The 21,698-nt window shown below is 29.0% G+C and overlaps 2 protein-coding genes across 2 annotated transcripts; one reads left to right on the top strand and one right to left on the bottom strand.

The window, feature by feature from the left end:
• Positions 1 to 2,051: 2,051 nt before the first annotated feature.
• Positions 2,052 to 6,181, top strand: LOC138931648 (alpha-glucosidase). Its single transcript, XM_070292638.1, has 10 exons — positions 2,052 to 2,276; positions 2,527 to 2,706; positions 2,778 to 2,935; positions 3,059 to 3,193; positions 3,654 to 3,856; positions 4,022 to 4,220; positions 4,442 to 4,896; positions 5,130 to 5,276; positions 5,688 to 5,788; positions 5,909 to 6,181. Exons 1-10 carry the CDS (start codon positions 2,105 to 2,107, stop codon positions 6,082 to 6,084), a joined length of 1,926 nt encoding a protein of 641 aa, XP_070148739.1. The 5' UTR covers positions 2,052 to 2,104; the 3' UTR covers positions 6,085 to 6,181.
• A 3,118-nt stretch (positions 6,182 to 9,299) lies between these two features.
• Positions 9,300 to 12,136, bottom strand: Cog3 (conserved oligomeric Golgi complex subunit 3). The gene has a single exon (XM_070316142.1). It carries the CDS (start codon positions 11,964 to 11,966, stop codon positions 9,528 to 9,530), a length of 2,439 nt encoding a protein of 812 aa, XP_070172243.1. The 5' UTR covers positions 11,967 to 12,136; the 3' UTR covers positions 9,300 to 9,527.
• Positions 12,137 to 21,698: the final 9,562 nt, after the last annotated feature.

Below are 21,698 nucleotides of genomic sequence, written 5' to 3'. Positions count from 1 at the left end.
ATTTGTCAAAGATTATTTATAAAAAGATTAGAATTTAAATAAAGAATATCAATCTCTCTTCAATTTGATTTAATTTAAATTTTGCAAGCAATTAATAATATTAGTATTAAAATTTTATAGACAAATATATATTTTATATTTGCAAGTATACACAATGTAGTTTTCTACATTTTCTTACTGCTTTCCAAAAACATTTTACACTATCAGCTTAAAATCATTAACGAGTAATTACAATGCTTCGACATTGCTTCAATGGAAATTGTAATGCTATAATGATAATGTCATATGTAGTCGAAAATTGTAATGCTATAATGTCATCAATTATGACGTGACATTATTAATGTAATTAGATGCTATTACAGTATTATATGCTTTTACTGCGTCCTAATTATGGAACGTAATTTTTCAATATGATTAGTGCTGGCATCAGTTTATACCGACACAAGATCTAGATATATTATGTTTATATATTTCATATTTTGTATATGTATATATAACGCGTATTATATAAACTGCGTCATTATTTGTCGCAATTATACGCTTCTGAATTGCTCACAATAAATAAGAAAGTGGTTGATATCGATCATGGTTATCACGTTGACACGTAAGGTAATTATCTTATGATCATTAAAGAGTTTTTCGTGTTACATTTCATTTCATACACATGATTCGATGATAATGTCGGCTTTTTAATCTAATCGCCGACACAAGAACCATACAGTATATTGCTGTAATATATAAAGGAGCTGTAATATTTAATAGTTTTAAATTATATTATCTGTTATTTGTCATCGGTTTACTCTCAAGAAAGATGACAGACGATAATTTTATAAACTATAAATTAATTAATTAAATAGAGAGATTAATTCGATTAATTAAAATACAAAATAATTAATTTAAAAAGTTTAGCAACTAAAGATTTATTCTTGTTTGTTTACTTTAAATTAAAATTACAATAAAAGTGTAAATTCATGATGTATTCCTCGGATAAAGTATCATTTATTTAAACTATTATTATTTTTTTTCATCGCATAATTAACTAATGCAATTAACGACAGTCTCTCATATAGCATCGTTTTTTTATCGTTTTTTTAAAATAATAATAAAAATAAATTAAATCATTCGCAACGAATTGGTACGAAATAAATTTACCTTCGCATATTTTTAATGAACAGGCATGATGAAAAAAAAAAATGTTACAAATTAATCTCAAAATTTATCAAAAGATAAAATAAATTCAATTATGATCTTTAATCTTCTAATCAATTTCGCGATAAAATTTTGTATCATATACGTCATTTATCGAACAACACATTTTTAATATGAACGCTACGCTATATTAAATAATAGATTTGAATACTTTTGGTAAATCGTTACATCACGATATAATTAACGCACAGTTGGTGGCACCAACTATCTTCTGTAATAATTGCATTGCGCTGTAACAGTTGCAACGAGAAACGCAATATCGTTCATTACTATGCCCTCGGATATCAACGGGCAAAAAAACAAAGATACGATATATTTTTATGCGGTCAAAAGTGATAAAACTTGCAAATTAACCCTTGACGTTTTGCGGTTATTGAATCGTCGCGCTACTTTCTTAATGTGATAAAAGAATAGAATAGATACGCGATGTATGTGCAATGTACACACACATATATATATATATACACGTGATATTTAAAAAAAAAAAATTATCATTATTCTGCATATATTATACATATAATCTGCACGTCGTTGCTATCAGAATATAAAAAAAGACTTTTCTTCGAGAATGTTAACTATCAGTTCTTGACAGAAGGATTGATAGAATAGGAATGTTTGAATATCCCTACCCTAAATAACGACGGTGATAGGCGGGACCGCGACACCGATAACATAATTATCTATTGTGCAGACCGTGAAATTTTTCCCGCACCATTTTTACGTCGTTCACGAAAAGAAGACGATGTCGCAAACGGACGTATGGGAAAAAAATATATGAATATTGATAAATACAATATATTAATATAAATAAAATATTTAAATTGATTGTGATCAAGCAAAAGTGCAGTTAATCAATTAACAATCGGCGAGGAAGATTTATCAAATTTAATACGCCATGTTAACGCTTATACGCTACATCGCACTGATAAGCGCTTTAGGATTTTTTATAAGCGACGCGGATAGCGAAAAGCCTGCGGATAGAAAATGGTGGGAAACTACATTGGTTTATCAGATTTGGCCTAGAGGATTTCAGGATAGCGATGGCGATGGTGAGGGAGACCTGAAGGGTAAGTCACACAAATTGCTTTAGAGCAGGAAATTATAATCGAATTAAGTTTTCATCGATCACGTATAAATCCGTGAAATATCCGTATTAATATATATATATATATATATATATATATATATATATATATATATATATATATTCATATATATATTTATTCACGCGTATACAATATGCTATAAAAATATTTACAAGATATTTTTTTAATGCGTATTAAATTATTAAATTTCTCTAACACATTTAAATCGCAGGTATTATTAATCGACTTGATTATCTCAATGATCTCGGAATCGAGACAATTTGGTTAAATCCTATTTACCCTTCGCCATTGATCGATTCAGGATACGATGTTTCCAACTATACAGATATACATCCCCTTTTCGGAGATTTAAATATTTTCGATAATTTCATACAAGAGGCACATAATCGAGGTATAATAATATGCCATATATAATTTTTTTAAATCGCCTGTTTATTTTTAATTTTTGTTAATTCCTTTTAGAATTAAAAGTCATTCTAGACATTATTCCGAATCATTCCAGCGATCAACACATATGGTTCCAAATGTCGGCAGAAAATATCGAGCCGTACACTGACTATTACATATGGTCAGATGGTAGGATCGATAAAAATGGCGCAAATATTCCACCAAATAACTGGGTATATTTTTGCCAGTTTTATTGTTTTATTAATATAGCATTATCCCATCAATCTCTTTTGACCAAACTTACCTATCTTAAATAAAGATAGGAGAAACATATATTTTTTATCATTTTCGTATAGACGAGCACATACGACGATAATAAAGAATCTGCATGGACGTGGCATGAGAAGAGAAAACAATGGTATTATCATAAATTTCATCATTCTCAGCCGGACCTTAATCTGAGAAACGAGAAAGTAATCAAAGAATTAATGGTAATTATATATATATATATATATTTACTTAATATATAAATAAGAAAGTATTGTTTTATATTTCTAAATCTAAATTAAAAAATAAGATAAATATTTAAAAATATTGAAAAGAATAAAAGTTAGAATGTAAGATTCTAATTTTCTTACAGCAGACTGTAATTTTCTTTTTAACAATTTGGTAAAGTTTAAAACTTTAAAATTCAAAAGCAATTTAATATTAATTAATAATTCAAATAAATTGAAAAAAGAATAAAAATATGTATTATAAATCACTTTCTCTCTTTAAATTCAAAGAAATATTTAATCGATATATGTATATGAATTATATTAATATATTCAATTAATAATTAATATACACATTTCCAATTTTTATTTAAAAAAATACGAGATTCCGAAGAATATATAATTCTTATTTTTTTTTATCATAAATAATTTATAAATTATTAATTTTTGTCCATAGGATATATTTGACTTTTGGTTGAAAAGAGAGGTCGACGGTTTCCAAATTAATACAGTGCCGTATTTCTTCGAGGACAAAGCCTTAAGAGACGAACCCGAAAAAGGCATTTATACCTTTGGTCTTTCCGAAAGCACTGCTCTTCTTTACGTATTTCGTAAATACATCGATGATTGGATATCGACTCATAATAAAACTACATCAAAGTATGATATATTAAATATTTCTAAGACGAGTTATTTGAAATGCTATTATTAATATATTATATGTATAATATTTATATAAAATAATTTCAATATATTAGTCTTTATTTCAATATATTAATTCTTATAACTTATTATACAACTAATATGATTTAATGACATTATTAGATTGTTAATCGCGGAATCATATGATATTTCTGACGATAATTTAATGGCATATTACGGAAATAGCACACACAAAGGAATTCCACCTTTCAATTTTAAATTTATTACACATATTCGCAATAGCAGTAGTGCTAATGATATTAAGCGTATCTCGGATGAATGGATCAAACTTCTTCCAGAAAATTCTAGTACTAATTGGGTGGTAAGAATAAGCACTGAATTAAAAGTAATTTTATCAGAATAAAAAAAAAACATATATATATTTATTATTGTATTATATTATTTGATACTTAAAAGATACTTGCATATATTCGTTCTCTCTCTCTTTTTATTTACTAATAATTAGAATTTAAAAATATATAAATACTAATTTAATGTACGTTTCTGGTGTCATTCATGTATAATTATTTTTTACAAATGCAGCTTTCAAATCATGATAATTCGAGGGCAGCCTCGAGAATCGGATTTAATCGAGTCGATGGCCTTCATATGCTTAGTTTGCTTTTGCCTGGACAAGCATATACATATTACGGCGAAGAAATAGCCATGTTGGATACGAAGATAAGTTGGAGCGAAACCATCGATCCTATAGGATGTGCCAGTGGCATAAACAAATACGAATATTTCTCGAGAGATCCAGTGAGAACACCCATGCAATGGAATTCCGAAATTTCAGCTGGCTTTTCAAAAAATAAAACTACATATCTCCCTGTTCATAATCATTATAATAGCAACAATGTGGAGATGCAGAAAAATAAAAATGAGAGTAATTTAAAGACATACAAAGACTTGGCTATTTTGAGAAAAAATCCAATTTTTAGGAATGGAAATTATGAACTTGCAAGTTTAAATCATGATTACGTGTTGGTGTTAAAAAGGTTGGCACATTAAAAAAATATTGATATAATAATAGATATCTTGTTAATATTGGGATTTATAAAAAAGAGATATCTATATTATTTATAAGATATTATTTAACATTTTTTTATATTTATACTATTTGTGTGTGCATGTGTGTATGTGTGTGTGTGTGTAAATTATATAGAAATTTACAAAAGTCATATAAAAAAATTGCAATTTTTGTTGTTAATTATATTTTTGATTGAATTAGATTCTTGGAAAATTATCCAGCCGAATTATACATCATTGTAATTAATCTGGGTCTGCGGCAACAGAAGATTAATCTGAGTTCTATATATCCTAATTTGAACAAAACTTTAGAGATTGTTGTGGCTTCTAGCAATGCAATTTGCGATACGTAAGTTTCATCACATAGTGTACAGAATATTACCGAATAGTTTATTCTTTTTGATCGATCTTTTCCGTTAATAAGAAAAAAGTAATATTTTTCTATATATAAATCTTCATTAAAAATAAATTTATAAATCTTTAGCCAATCCTAAATTAATTTTTCCTTTACAAAAATGTTTACAAAATTTAATTTGGCAATTTTTTAAATCAATTTTCTTGGAAATAGAATACCGTAAAAAAAAACTAAACGGAATAAATTCTAAAAATGTTAAGCAATTTTAATATTTTCGACTTTTATTTTTATGAGAAATTATCTTTTCCATTGTACGATATTACAGTTATCAACACATATAATAATAATTTTTTTTTTTATTTTATTCGATTTTCGCGAATCACTCTATTAATATATGTTTTTTAGAAATATTGTTCCACGGGATAATATTGAATTAACAGCGAATGCCGCATTTGTATTAAAAGGCCAAGAAGAAAAGGAACAGAGCTCAACTAAACCTAGCACAAGTGCGTGTCTTTTTAATTAATTACAATTACATATTTATCAGTATTTATCAGTTTCGTTAAAATAACAATAATTATAGATCTTATCAATATATAATATGTTACTCATAAATATTATTTTAGCGGCAAAAGATGAATCCACTATATCTCCCATAATCGAAACAACAACCAATCCTACTGACAGCACAACGAAAAAAGGACAAGAGTCTAATAATGCAGCCTCAAATTCTACACTTGTATTTCAAATAATGATAAGCGCCGTTATAACTATAATAGCATCGTACAAACTTTATACATAGCGTAGGAAAGAAATAAGAATTTGTACAATAAAAAATAGAATTCTAAATACGTATATATAAGGCGCTTATCAGGTTCTTGATAATCACATATACGATATTTTAGATCCAGCATTCCAGATATCACTATCTTTCACTGATAGATACTTCGATTCATTTAGAATAAATTGTTTGAGAAAAACTTTTTTTAAGAAGATATCAAAAAGATATTTATCTTCTAATACAAAATTTTTTATGATTAATTCTGAAGAGTTGAAGAAATCTTTTTTGTGTGACTAATTTTTAAGAGTTCAAAAAATCTGTTTATTTGTTTTTTTATCTGTTTATTTATTTAAAATTTAATAAAAAATATAAAGTTTCATCATATGTATATAAAATTAATTTCCCCTTAAAAACGCTATATTTTGAGTCATTTATAATTTAACTTTGGTCTTTCAATATTTTTGTAATTAATCAGGTAGAAAAAAATATCATAGATCGCGATACTTAAATAAAATCGATAGAAGCTATATATTTAATGAATGTAATATTAATCCGACACTTTTAATAAATAAAACGCGCGTGATTTAATTAAAATACTTTTTGTTATAATTAGCCTAATCTTTAGTAGCTTAAAAATTCTTAGATGGAAAGTGATTCGAATTGAAAATAATTAAGAAGATCATCTAATAATGGCACAAAGCAGAGACTACTTTAAATAGTGACTCATAATGAGCTAAGAAAAACGTAACCAGATGTTCGCGGAGGTCATTCGGGATCATCAGGTGCATACATCGAAGAACACGAGTTTATTATAATAACGATATTTACGCGGTAAATATGCTTGATGATCTATTCTTTGCGAAGACGTGGATGAATCAACATCTATGTTATATTTATTTACAAATTAAATCTGAGAAGAAAAAAATCCAGCTCAAATTTCAGTCGGAGTGTGAAGTGTGTCAGTGATAACTTACAATCATTAACGCGAAAAAATGTGAAAAATATTTTATTTAAAATTTTTTTTATTCGTCTTTTTGCATATTTAACAGAATCCGTTGACAGACAATTTTTAATAACGTATCCAAAGAGAATGTTATCGCAAAAAATTGAGCTTGACCCCGAGAATTGATCGCTCCAATTATATGTTATCGATATACATATTCGTGTTCAATTAATAAGAATAAACAGCAGATAACTCGGGAAAGCAATGACTACGATAATATACAGTTAATGAATAATGGCTTTTTTGCACTTTTATCTTTCGTATATATTGCTATCTTTACCCATACTGTTCGTTTGTACCCAAACAATTTTTCTTTCACACAATTCGATCTAAATCTTCGTACGAACGATGTTTATGTCGACAGGTTCGTAAACATCGAAAAAGAGACGAAATGAAAAGGTCCAATTAGAAGTATTTGAAAATTTCTCTGCGCAAAGTTTATACTGTTATTGTGTATATCAAGGAAAGCATTACAAAATGGAGCTACAGGAAAAATCCGCCTTTGCTCAGAAAAACCTGATTTACGACACCATCCCTCTTATTATTATCGATAAAATGGAGAGGAAACATTTCAAAGGTTCGTAAAGTTTCATTATGCTATCCAATTTAAAAATTTCTCTTTTTCTCTTGTAGAAATAATAAAAGCAAGTTATTTTTAACCTTTATTGCTCCTAATTTGAAAATATAATAATTAAAAGATATCAGAGAGAGCATCATATATCTTTTATTCGCAAACTGTTTTATAAATAATAGCACAATGGCGTTAAATACTTTATAAATATTTGAAGATGAGATATATATTGTATATATATAATAAAAATAAAGTAGACTTCAAAATAATATTGAGTACATGAAAATATATTAAATAGTAGGTCGTTTCTTATTTCAGATAATAGAGAAGCCCCGAAATATTATTACGTTTCTAATCCATTTTGGATGAAGTTCCGTTTATTATTATTTTGGACATTGTGGTTTGTATTGATTATGGCGATGATACTCTGTATTCTCACATATTTTTGTTTCATACCTCGAATGTATTATAGTTCAAACATACACAGAAATACAAACGGATGAGTAAGTATCCAAAATTGAAATTCATCAAATATACAGAATGTTCAAAAATTTATGGTATGTTTTTTACGGTAGGTTAGGCCTTCTCGTTTATTTTAACGATTATACGCGTGCAAAGTTTATGCCACAAATTTTTGAACATGTTTTTTAATGTTCTCTCTCTCTCTCTCTCTCTCTCTCTTTGTAAGAAATATATAATTTTATAAAATCCTCCCAGATTCTGTTATCCAGTTATTAGTTTTTATCAAAGAACAAATTTTTGTGAAATTCAATTAATTTTGTCAATATTTAAGTAATTTCGTTCGTATTCAATGAAATTGATAATCTATTGATTTATAATATCGCTCCAATATGTCTCTCTCTTCCAATATTCAACTATTTTTAAATAAAACAATAATATCCCATTATATTTTAAATATATCAATGTATGTTTTAAATGTGTATGTTTCAGCAAACCATCATTCCAAAAAATGCAGTGTAAATGCATAATAAATGTAATATATTATAATGATTTGAATATTATTATATGTTTGTACTATATAAATTATAAGAATTAAATTGTTATATATATTTTTTGCCGTAGAAGATTATATAACTTTATTTTCTAATATTAACTCTATTTCCCACAATTTCATGTAATTATATTTCTAACAAAGTTTTTATCTAAATGCTATATACATGTATTATTAACGTACAATTTCAAAAGTTACATAGCAATGTAAAAATTTAAAATTTTTATTTACACGAAAATAATTTTTATCGCAAAAATTTGACAGAAATTATATATAATTACATTATGAAATAAAATGACAAAGATTAGACAAAACACAACAATAACAAAAAATAAATTGCATTACAGCGATGATGATAAAATAAGTAAATCATAGCTTTGTTAAAAAAAAAAAAAAATATATATATATATATATATACATAAACAATTTTATTTTATTTTTTAAAATAAATAGCAAAGATTTAATTTAACTCCAAATTTTATTTTTAATGAATAATTAATTTGATCTAATAATGATAAAAAATTAATCACTTTATTTTGAGTTAATTATATTTATAGAATTATAAGATATATATATACCATATATATATATATATATATTGTATCGTAAAATACAATTATATATGAAAACTGATGTGTATCTCTGTTAAAATCTATCTTTTTCTATCTTTATTCGATTTAATTCTGAAATTTAATCAATTTACTAATTTTATTTCAACTTTACTTTTATTTTTTTATCATAAAATTTTTTTACGTTTATATAAATAATTATATCTAGCATACAAAATTTTTATGTTCGTTTTATTATAACTAACTCACTATTCTGTCCAATACTCTATACAATTTCGAAAAATAAGATAAATACAGAAATTTTAGAATTTAAACTTCTTGTTTAGTAATCGACTGCGACCGTTTAAGAGTTGATTCCCGATTTAATTTTCCTTGAACAAGCGTCGTCGAGCTCAACATAACAGAAATCTGTTCTGGTAAAGGACACGCGATTAACAAAAGTTCCTCTGCATTATAATACTTATTCAATATTTGATGCAACTGTGTGAACGCGGCGCAAATGTTATTTTTTATCGGTTTAAATAAAATAAATTCAGTTTCCTTATTAGCCAAATACAATTGCATCGATTGCTGTATCTCGGGACATTTAAACTTGATTATCCTTAAAACATCAACCACTATGGCTGCCACTTCCTTTGCACTTCCTAGCGCATTTTCCTGACTGAAGTTTGCATCATGCAATTTGTCCTTTTCCAATAACTTGATAATAAGATTAATCAATAAATAAGTTGCATGTTGTATCAATCGCTGACATGTAAACTTCAACTTTGCATCCACATGTTTTCTCGAATCAATAAGTTGTTCTTTCATCTGCGGTGCACCTTCCAAGAGAAACTGTAATAATGCATTGTTCGATAAAGTGAAGAGCCTGGAACTTTTCTCAAGCAGGCCAAATGCAGCGGTCTTCACTTTGGAAAAGTCCAAACTATATTCCTTAATAGTAAAGTCAACTTGAAACGGTGCAATTTGCTCTCTAAGAATCAGCAAGTGTTTTATTTGAAATAATTCCGCGTCCAGAATGCTCGCTCTCTTCTCAATTTCTTGCCTGGCATTCTCGATGCTTTGGACACAGAGGGAAATAGCCTCCTGGCTCAGCGATTGGAACACAGATCTATCCACACAGCGATAAAGCCTTGATAGACATACCAGAGTCCTACGAACTGTAGGATACCACATAGCATGTAGATCTGCCGGAGAACTTCCCACATATGTCTTTTGGTAAATAGAATCCATAACTATATGATTTCGAGAGACAGGTTCTAGAACAGAACTGTCAGCAGATGACACCGAGATCTTTTTCATACGAGTCTGGCGATTCTCTTCTCTTATCGACTCCGCTATGTCCTCCATCATCTTCAATTTTTCTGGATACGCCAAGTCTCCTGACGAAGGATTGTAGTTCAATACGTCGGATTGTAGATACAAATGCGCGCGAAATACTAATCTCTCTTGCACATCGTGTAACAGCTGCAAGCATATGTTTCCAAAGCCTTCCAACGGTTCGAAATTGTTCTGTACATATTCGTCCAGCATTTCTATTCGTAGAATACAGCAGATTTCTGCCAACGTCTCGAGATGATTGATGTGTATTATGAAAGGTCGTAATGCGTCGTACAGCGAAGTGCACAAACTCTCCAAATATGCGGTCAGCCCGCTTGATTGTTTCGAAAAGAATTCATAAAAAAGTTTGTGCTCATCTATCGATGCGTGCAAGAGCAGCGCACAAGAGTGTCGTACTAAACTACAATGATCACCATTGTATTTCTCCCTGATAGAATTCAAAGATTTTTGTATGCTTGCACCCAACACTAAGCCTCGTTGACTCCAATAATATTGATGACATTCAAGCAATAAACTATCATATTCCTGTCTCTTGTACGACTTGTTTTCAATCTGTTCAATAACCGGTTTTGTCTTGGACAAAATTGTCTGAAATCTGCCATAGAATAAAGCAAGTGCTGTATCTGTATTTTCTGGTGAGCCTTCGCTGTCTTTTAAATTTAAAATGCTCTCTGTAGTTTTAGAGAACAGATTGAAAATATAATTCTGTATCAGTGTAATTGCCTTTGATTGGCAATGCCTGTATCGTATCAAATAAACTCCGCTTTCATTGTATGACGAGTTATTTTGCATAAAGTCTATATTTGTATCAATTTTGTCTAATATAGCGAAAAATATTTCGCTATTGACCGACAAGATAGGCGCATCTAGTTTCTCCGTGATCATATTGATTTCCTTGAAATATTTAACATATTCTGTAATACTGTCGATTGTCGCGTTCAATTGCTTCTGATCAGAAATAAGTTGCTCGCTAGCATCGTATAGAGAAGTGGTTTTAGCAGAAACTTCGTTATACTGTTTATAAAGCGCAGAAAGATCGTCCAATGCTTTCTCTATCTGGGAACAAACCTCGTGGCATTCAGATCTCCTCGACTTCAGCTCGTCGAGATACAGATTGTACTTCATATCATGCGTAGACATGTATTTACTCTCTAAAGACAAGTAATGCTCAAGTAACTCCTGATACCTTTCTATCGGAAGGTTGTTTTCCTGAGAATCTTGCTTTTGCAATTTCTCTTTATCGCTATGGATTACATTGTTTTGCAGATTCGACGACGGAAAACACGAAGTTATGGCAGTTTCTAGATTTGTTAAACAATCCTTTTGACACATTGTCAATGGGGCCAAAGGATTGTCATTCTGATCCCATTGAATGAGGTTATGTGGAATCGCTCTTGCTTTAGACATACTTTTACTCGCGATAAGAATATTCAAATCTCAACATAATCGTACGTATGCCATTTATCCTGACCCAGAAAACGGTCCAGAATTCAATTTAGATGTGCGTCTTTAACAAATCGTATATAACAAACTTTAGAAAATTGAGTAGAAATTTCAAGAAACTGTCTACGTATGACACACCGACATTACCGACAGTACTAAAGGAAGAATTTCCCGTTAAATCTCTACCTAACCCTACCTACGTATCGCTGACGCGCGTACCCCTATTTATTTAAAAATAGTGTAATATGTAAATCGTCCTCCCCGAGAATGAAATATCGTCATTTTTATCAATTCAGTCAATTGCCTCCACAATTTAAATAAAAAATAATTTAACACTCATCGGCGCGATACGCAACGGCGCTATTGTAGCAGTACACCAGTTTTGATAGATTTATAAACAAATATATCAAAATTAAAGCAATATATCCGATAATCAATATATCGAAAGGAAAGAAACATTATTACGCGCGTATCTTTATAAGATATTAGATTATAAATTAATAGAATAATTAATATAATTTATTAAATCGATTATCAATTTTTGTAAAATTATTTCGCGGTAGCGATCGAGAGAGAGAGAGAGAGAGAGAGAGAGAGAGAGAGAGAGAGAGAGAGAGAGACACAGGGAGGGAGGGAGGGAGGAAGAGGGAGAGAGATCTTACGTTAAAATATAATATACTAAGCATAAAATATTATCGTGGATATTATGTTAAAAAAATAAAATTTCATACAAAATCATCAACATTCCTAATTAAATAATATAATTAACAAAATTATAAACTGCTTACCTCACGGTTACTCCGTCCGACGCCTCCCCGGATCTCCACCTCCTCCTCCTCCTCCTCCTCCTCCTCCTCTCGTCATCCGTTCATGGCACTCACACGCGAAAATACACGCGAGATTAATTATACGCGATCGCGCGGCATTACCGATAATTTATTTCATCGTCGAACGTGAACTTATTCATTATACATTGCGATCATTTACGACGTTTCACTTCCACCGACCGTGCAAATCGACAATGTATACGTAATCTCGATACCGGACGGCTACTACGGGATACGGGAACGAATTAACGACAATAGCGATAATAGCGGAAAGTAATTATTCGCACTGATTGACAATCTTTAATTATAATTATTTTAATAGAAATGATCGCGTTTATCAATCGACACGATCGCGTTTCGAGACACAATACAACGAAATACACGGAGCGACTCGCGTTGTTGCCTGCTCGCTTGACTTTTGGCGCGCGAATGACCTCGCGATGGAGGGGGAAGAGAGAAGAGTCACCGGCGTATGTAGACAATATCACGTTACACGTCACGCAAAGGGCCGGCCATAAAGTATTGTACAAGCTTCAAGGTTTGTTGTTGTATGCAAACAATATCACTCTGTACATCTCAACAGACGGGCCGCGAACACGTTCGAGGTTCGTTGTTTCGTTAATATATTAATATAATAATTTAATCGCTATGTAAATAAATTCATACGCGAAATATTTTGGGTTTGTTTAGTTGTAGGTTAATCGTGATTAATAAACGGTTGATGTCATCGTGATTTTTCGCTTAATTTTAGTCACTCGATCCCGTTATTCCCGTATGGCTGTGTTCTCATCTCTGGAAATCATTGAAAAATTGCATGCTTTGACTCGGCGAAATATTTAATGGAGATATATATATATATATGGTATATATGTGTGTATATTCGCATTCATGCATCGTTGGAGAAACCATATAGGTAAGCGTTGAATTATCAATCGTAAAATTATCACGATAGAATGATTACTTTGTAATTCCCATCCCCTTTGATTTCTATGAAAATTTATAATCATTTGAACATTTCAAATTAGATTTTGATATTTATCTTTTGATCTTTTTGTATGATATCTTGAATTTTTATCAAATATCTAAAAAGAAATTCTTTTCGTAAATTATATAATTTACTTATTAAATATGTAAATTTAGAATTTATTCATTCTTATAAATTGTTTAAAATATCTGAATCTTTATTTTATTTATTTTTACATTATTTCTATATTAAAATAGCATCAAAAATTTAAATTTGATGCAATAAAAATGTGTGTGCTAATCGAAGTGCATGAATTTTGACTAATTTACGCGATTATTTGGCAATTTTTTTTTCTGTTTTCTTTCTTTTTTTTTTTTGAAAAATTAATTTTATTAATTACGCGAATATAATAAATAAATTTACTAATCGGTGCAACACTACTGTCATTCTGTCAATTTCTTTGTCGACGAGAAACTCATCCAGATTTTACTTGGAAAAATTTAATTTTCGAATTTTCGATGACGCATGTCGATTATTAAACTGTAAACGTGTTTCATTCGGTTCCTGGCGCGATCTCTACTTATATGTCATAATTCGCATTATTTTTACGATATGTATTCATTCGCAAAACTTTTTTTGATAATATCAACATTGTACAAAATTGTAGAGAAACACGCACGTAGCAATTATGATTAAAAATAGATATAAGTACTATTATATATTTTTATTAATATATTGAAGCAATATATTTGGAACTACAGTTGCGCGGAATTAACTTGACGAAACTGCTGCACGTTCGTATTACGATTCGTGATATAATTATAATCCCTGGGTAATTTTATCAATATGCTTAATCTCCAATGTTTCTAACTATAGTTGTACAAACTTCTTTTAATAGAATCGTCACACGTTTGCATCACGATGTAATATACGGCATGTATGCATAATAAAATAATCATCCGATAATTTTTTAAATATTCTTGATACTATATGATTACTTACAAATGCGCGATATTTATTTTTAATAACTTAAAATCCAAATAAATAATAATTATATATACATATATATATATATATATATATATATATATATATAAGTATTCAATTATAATTAAATATTTATAAATTTATTAAGAATAATTAAGTTTATTATATTATATATATATATATATATATATATATATATATATATATAATAAATTTTAATATAAATCTTTTTTTACTTTCCATTTTTAGTCAAAAATTCTAAAAAATCACCAATAATAAAAATCACCAACTTTTATTTTATTTTATTTTTTTTAGTTTTTAATCTCTAAATTATTTCTATTAATTATTATAAAATTTTTTTTTAAACTTTATATTTATAAGATTTATAAAAATATATATTTTTATATATTAAACTTCAAAGGTTTAAAGTGTAATTTAACTTAAAATCTTATTATTTTAATTAAAATGGTAATTAATGATATTATAAGTACATAAATAAAAAAAGAATATTCGAGATAAAATTATTCTTAAATATAAAAAAAGGTAATTTTTTTAAATTAATAAAATTAAATTTTATAAAAATGTTATTAAAAAGTTTAGATTTATATATATATGTGTATGTATGTATAAATTTATACTTTTTAATAATCCTTTTATAAAATTTAGTTTTATTAATTTTTAAAAATTACCTTTTTTTATATTTCAGAATAATTTCGCCTTTAATTATGAAGAGAGGAAAAAAGATTCTGAGATACTTTATGCATGTTAAATTAATATATGCGCGGATATCATGTGCTATAGTAATATAACAATAGCCTTCCAAAAATTCAGATTTTCCGAAATAGATGAAGTTATATAAATGCATTCCTCGCGTCGTTCTCACTAAGATCGTGACTTGTAAGAACATATAAGACAACGGTCATTTGATCGATCTATTACATGGATCGAGTACACTCGCTCCGCATTTGAACAACGCCACGATTGGTCATGAATCAATCTAGGTTGCTATTACAATGGTCACATTCTACGAGTCGAGGATTCTCCCTTTTTTTCTGTGCATTCTTTTTCGTGGATCTATTTAAGGATTTTCTATGACCAATAGGAAATTAATGTTACTAAAAAGTGGTTTTTTTTTTTTTTTTATTGGAATTGCTGAACTGAATTTTGAGTAGTTCATTTCAAATTATAAAAGTATTTTACATATAAATTGTATTATATTCTCTGGATTAAAAAAATAAAATTTTCTTGTATATTTATACGTGCTTTTAATTTAACAAGATTTTTTAAAGCGTCAACCATGTTTCAACTTTTTCCTCGATTGGCATGTAATCTTTATGCAATCTTTGCAATTTTTATGAATTTCATTAGTAATTATTTCATTAGATATATACTTTTATTTTTATATAAATCTTTTAAATGTTCTCAAAATATTTAGATTATATATGTATATGTATTATATGTATGTATATATAATGCATATAAAAAAAAAATTGTGGACATTCAAGATCTTCAAAATTTCCTATCTCTTCGATTAATATATAAAATGACAAATTATATATACACACTTTCTCAATATATTTGAGAATTAATTTAAAATTGAGTTTTTCTAAACATCTTGTAGTTGCAAACATTGTGCGTTTCTAATACTAAATAAATATAATTCTAATAAATTTCCGCGCTACATAAAATTCTTTCGTAATATATATAAATAAACGCTTAAAAAAAAAAAGAGAAAAGATATTACATTTTGAGTTTGTGAAAGAGATATGATAACGGACATTTAGATACGTATTAATTAACGGAAAACGAAATCAATGATTTGGTCGGTAGGTCGTCGCCTTGAAAAATATCTGCGGGCTTCCTAAAGCAATTTCACGTTACGGAGAATATCATCAAACCGGTTTGCCCACCCTAATGGCCCAGGGTCCTTAACCTTCCTGCAAAGACAATGATTTAAACTGCAATGCCGAGCTCACGAGATAATCCCACGCGGTTTCCAACATAGAGCATGACGTCACGGATGTAAATTCTCAAAAAGCAGGAACTCTGCGATAGGTTAATTGCGTAGGCTAATTTCCAGAAGAATTAGATGCGTAAAGCATCGCTATACTTCTCAGGCTGACATTTACGATCGATAATACCAAATTATGCCGAATAACTGGATTTTTGCTATAGCCATGCATCGTCTGATTGTGATCTTCATAGCCATTATGTCTGTTCTATTTCCTTTAAGACCCTAAAAATTTCTTACAACCCGGAATCCACGTAACGAGATATCTTAGATAACGTTGTAACTAATATAGTGATAAAATGTTTAAAATCCCACGCAGCTCATCTTATACATCATCATCACATATTATATCTTATCATGTTATAATCTCTAACTCCATCGGAATTTTAACCCTGTCAAGATAAAGTTTAGAACACGGTACATAGTATATGGAGATTGAAAACTTTTAATTTGAATTCGCAGGACGCAGTTAATTGCCTCGTATATTTAAGAGGGAGAAGAATTTTGCGTCAAAAGTCTTGGTTAATCGTAGTAACTATCAAGATAACGAGAATAATTTATGTCTGTACGTTTTAGTAGCGCTTCCTACATTTTGTTTTTTCGTATTCTTACCTCAAAACAAAGATAAATATTTTAGACAATTTTCTTTGAACATAGTTAAAAACGAAGTTAAAACGAACGAACCTTACGAATGACAAGCGAACACTTTCTCCAGTAATAAAATTCATCTTTGATGTAGCGTCCGAGGCAAATTCCTGCCATATATTAGCACATCAATTTATCGCGCCAACTCCCAAATTCTTTTCAATGGGTGCCGATAAATTCTGATACATTTCCGGCATCTGATAACTCAGGATAAATTAATGCGAGCGTCAGAAGTGTCTCCGTAATTCGGAATTGATAATGCTTTCTTGCACTTTCTGTCTTTTTACAGTTTTTCTCTCTCTCTCTCTCTCTCTCTTTTATTTTTCTCTTTTTTTCTTTTGTCTCTCTCATTTAATATACTTTATTTCAACAAAATTCTAATAAAAAATTCTTAATTATTTGAAAATATTTAATATTCTGAAAATTGAAGAATTGTAGAAAAGTCACGTTCGTTCAAATTTTCGCTATGAAAAATAAACGTCAAATTTATCAAAGAATACGCCTTCCAAGCTTAACAGAGTATTCCAGAATTAATTAGTAGAAAAAAAAAGAGGAGTAATACGTGTATATAAATTTTCGAAACTATCATGTTACATCTACTTATTACTCGACAGTTTCTCCAAATAGGATCAATATCAGAAAGTACTCGATGTTGGCAGTAAAGTATTGATGTATCGGAAATATTAGGTTCGATAAACTAATTAATTATGTAACGCGATATTCTGAGGTATCTCATATCTTTTTGCATTTTAATTCGAAAAGACAAAATTCACATTTCAAATGTTAATTTAACCAGAGAAGACGAATCACTTATATTCCATGATATCGTAATTATACGCGATATTTCATCTTATTTTCTATACGTGAACTCGGCAAAACCCTGTTTTCGAATGTCTAATGGACCGACGGCTAAAAAATTCGAAGCAGAATCTCCAATGACATCACTCGCGTGAATTTCCGGGTCGGAATCGGAGCAAGCCGCAAAAACATCCTCGTTCCTTCGCATATACGTGAGCTCCCTTTCGTGGCTTTCCTCACAAGTATTCGCATTTCTTGCAACAACAGTCAATCCTAATTTAACCTTAATTAATCTAATTTAATACAAATTTATTCTCACATATATATTCTAAATTACGAATCTATAAAAAATTTTTTACCGATTAAAAATAATATAACTTACATTTATAACGAGTTTTTGCCCTCTCAGTCATTGCGTGTGAATGCAGCTTTACGTAAGTCCTATATATCTCTGACAGCAAGGAGGGCAAGAAACGAGCGGACTTTAAACGACGCGTAAATATGCATATCAATCCGCTGACATCGTGAGGAACTGCTTTACGCCAGCGGCATGCGAAAAACGCATGGCTATCACCGGAGAATGGCAGCATGCGTATTTCAGAACATTTGTAGCAAGTTTCAATGCCGTACTCTTCTCTTTTATATATTGTATTTACTATAAATATATAAGGTACTCCACGTTACACAGAGCTCATATATTTATCTAGAAATTTTTTTATTATTATTTTGTATACCAATTATTAAATAAAAAACGATTAATGAAGACAATTTTTCAGAAAATAAGTAATAGTCCTTATTTTTTTATTTTTTTACAAAACAATTTTATTTTAACAAAACTTATAAGTTAAAGTTTAATTACAAAGACACTTAAGGAAGAATTGGCGATTAATTATAATCTCCTTCGACATTTTATTAATAAATAATCGAGTCGTGTTCGAAGAGAAGTGGCTTGTTAAATTTCGAACACCTTGTACATTCGCTAACCGTTGGTATAATCTGCAAACGAGATATGCTAACACGAATCACAATACGCATCGTCCTCTCTCGCAGTCTAAAAATTTACATACATTTACGGTGCATCTGTGTAGACGAAATCAGCCAGCTAAAAATATTATCCTAGAGAAACGTCATTTACGCCGTGACGAAATGTATCGTTAAAAATTAATGAAATAAAAATTAAAATAAAATAAAAATAAATCTTGTTTATATATTAAATCGAGCGACGTACTTTGCGAGAACAAATGTTCTTTATTTCGGGTCACCATAAATCCATCATTGACTGTCGAAATCGGCAGATATGCTTCCGGAAATGCGTCTGGATTCTTACATACTTCAGGCATCTTATATTTACACATCTCGAAATCTTGTCGCCTTTAACATTTTTAGGTAGCGTTAGCATATATTTGCCTTAGAATATTCTGAAAGAGAAATGCCTACTTTTTACTCTGTTCCTAACGTATATCTGATTTTATATGTTCGCGTTAATCGTATAATATGTATTTGTCAGAATTATTTATTTGAAAATAATTTGGAAATAATATATATCCTTCTGTCATAAATTCAACTACATTCTATATTAAAGTATAATATAAATATATTATTATATATTTTATTTAAAAAACGTACTTGCAGTATATAGACAATTTCGAAGAATAGATAAAATGTATGTATGTTTTGCGGCTACTTTTGCTATATATTGCTCAAATGGTTCTTTCTCTTTTGTATAATCTTATCTTTCATATCTTCTAAGATATTATATTTGCATTAGAATTGATTATTAAACGTGAATTTGAAAGACAGGCACATATATATATTAGTCGGATATTTTTAATGAAATATTAAAATGCTTCCTTCTAACAAAAATTATTGAAGGCTGAAAATTTAAGAATTTTGATTAAGATTAGATAGAGATAGAGTAATCTCATATACTTTAAGATCTTGCAGTTTCTAATATTGGCCGTATGCTAAATTTGTTTCTCTTAATTTAATTAAAGTTATATTTTAGATTTAGCGACTTTTATATATATTTTTTTGCTCGGAATTTAATTGTTGAATTTAGGCGCTTATTTTGTTAAATTGTAAACAGCTGAATTTCATTGGACATTACTTTCTTTTACAGACTTTTAATGTAAAGTTACAAATGATCGAAATACTAAAAATATTGAATATTATAAATTGAATATTTTCAAAATTATTTTTTTCCGCGAATGTTTTTTTAAGTAATTGGTTACCGAACTTTCCTTTCGTTACTTTTATACTCGCTGCAAACCGGATCAGTCGGGATTATTTAAAGGTAAAATAAGGATGATGTGAATCAACCGCGTGCGTTGAGGTAGAATGGTTAAATCCGATAAAAGACTCTTTATACTTCTCGGAAGGCATCCTTGCGTGCTGGACGATACTTCCACAAACTATGCATTATTTCCAGAATCAATGAATACCCGATTTATCGTAAAAAAAAAATAATGAAATGTTGCAGGAGAGAAATGCGTTTAGAAAGAAAGATATAATTCTTAGCATAACATGCTAGTGTGTACGAAACACAAAAGAAATAGCTTAACAATTTGTACAATTTCTAGAATATATTTTATAAATAACGGTACAAAGAGAGAGGGAGAGAGAGTATTTACTTATTTAGGATATGTATATAATATCTCTTTATATATTACAAAATATAAACAAATATATAAATTGTTTAAAAAATCAATCAATAATTTTTCCATATTATTAAAAAGCTACATATATTTTTTTATGCTAATACTTTATTTAAAAAAATGAAAATTTGATGAATTGAATAATATTAAAAGATATTAGAGAGAATTAATACTTTTCTTCTCTCTCTCTCTCTCTCTCTCTCTCTCTCTCTCTCTCTCTCTCTAGAATTTATTATAATTGGTCAGGTGGAGATTCGGGAATTAAAAGTTTTCAGTATCTGCAATACTTCTTATTGCGGATCTGCGTATTGTCATTTCAATTTTAATTTATTCGAGCTCATTTGGAAGGAAAGTGACTCTTGCCGGTATGTTATAATATCTACATCATTAAATCATATCTTCAACATCATTAACAAAGCACAGCAGGATTTCGGCAAGAAGAAAGTTATTTTTAAACAGATAAGACATGTATCGCGCGCGATAAGTCTATTAAAAACAGGATTTCTAACATCGATATTTTATATAAAAAAGCGTCTTTTTTTAAAATATTACCAAATTCTATTATACGGGAGTCATCTATTATAAACATGTCTATTATAAAGTAATTAATAGCTGTTATTAAGAATCTCCCTGGAGAAATCTTTAAATTTCTTTTCACAAGATCTGTACACAAAGAAAACAATAAGAACCTATTATTGCTATAATTTCCACGAAACGTGCGCCGAATAGTGATAATAAAGATGTGCTTCAATTAAGAACGCGATTGCTAATAATCAATTAATGTTTATCGACATTTCGAAGCCATCGTTT

This window comes from Polyergus mexicanus, unplaced genomic scaffold (genome assembly GCF_030449975.1).
Source record: "Polyergus mexicanus isolate NDT 795.1 unplaced genomic scaffold, iyPolMexi1.0 SCAF_3, whole genome shotgun sequence".
In the NCBI taxonomy this organism is placed as follows: domain Eukaryota; kingdom Metazoa; phylum Arthropoda; class Insecta; order Hymenoptera; family Formicidae; genus Polyergus; species Polyergus mexicanus.
This window is presented reverse-complemented; position numbering and strand designations above follow the sequence as displayed.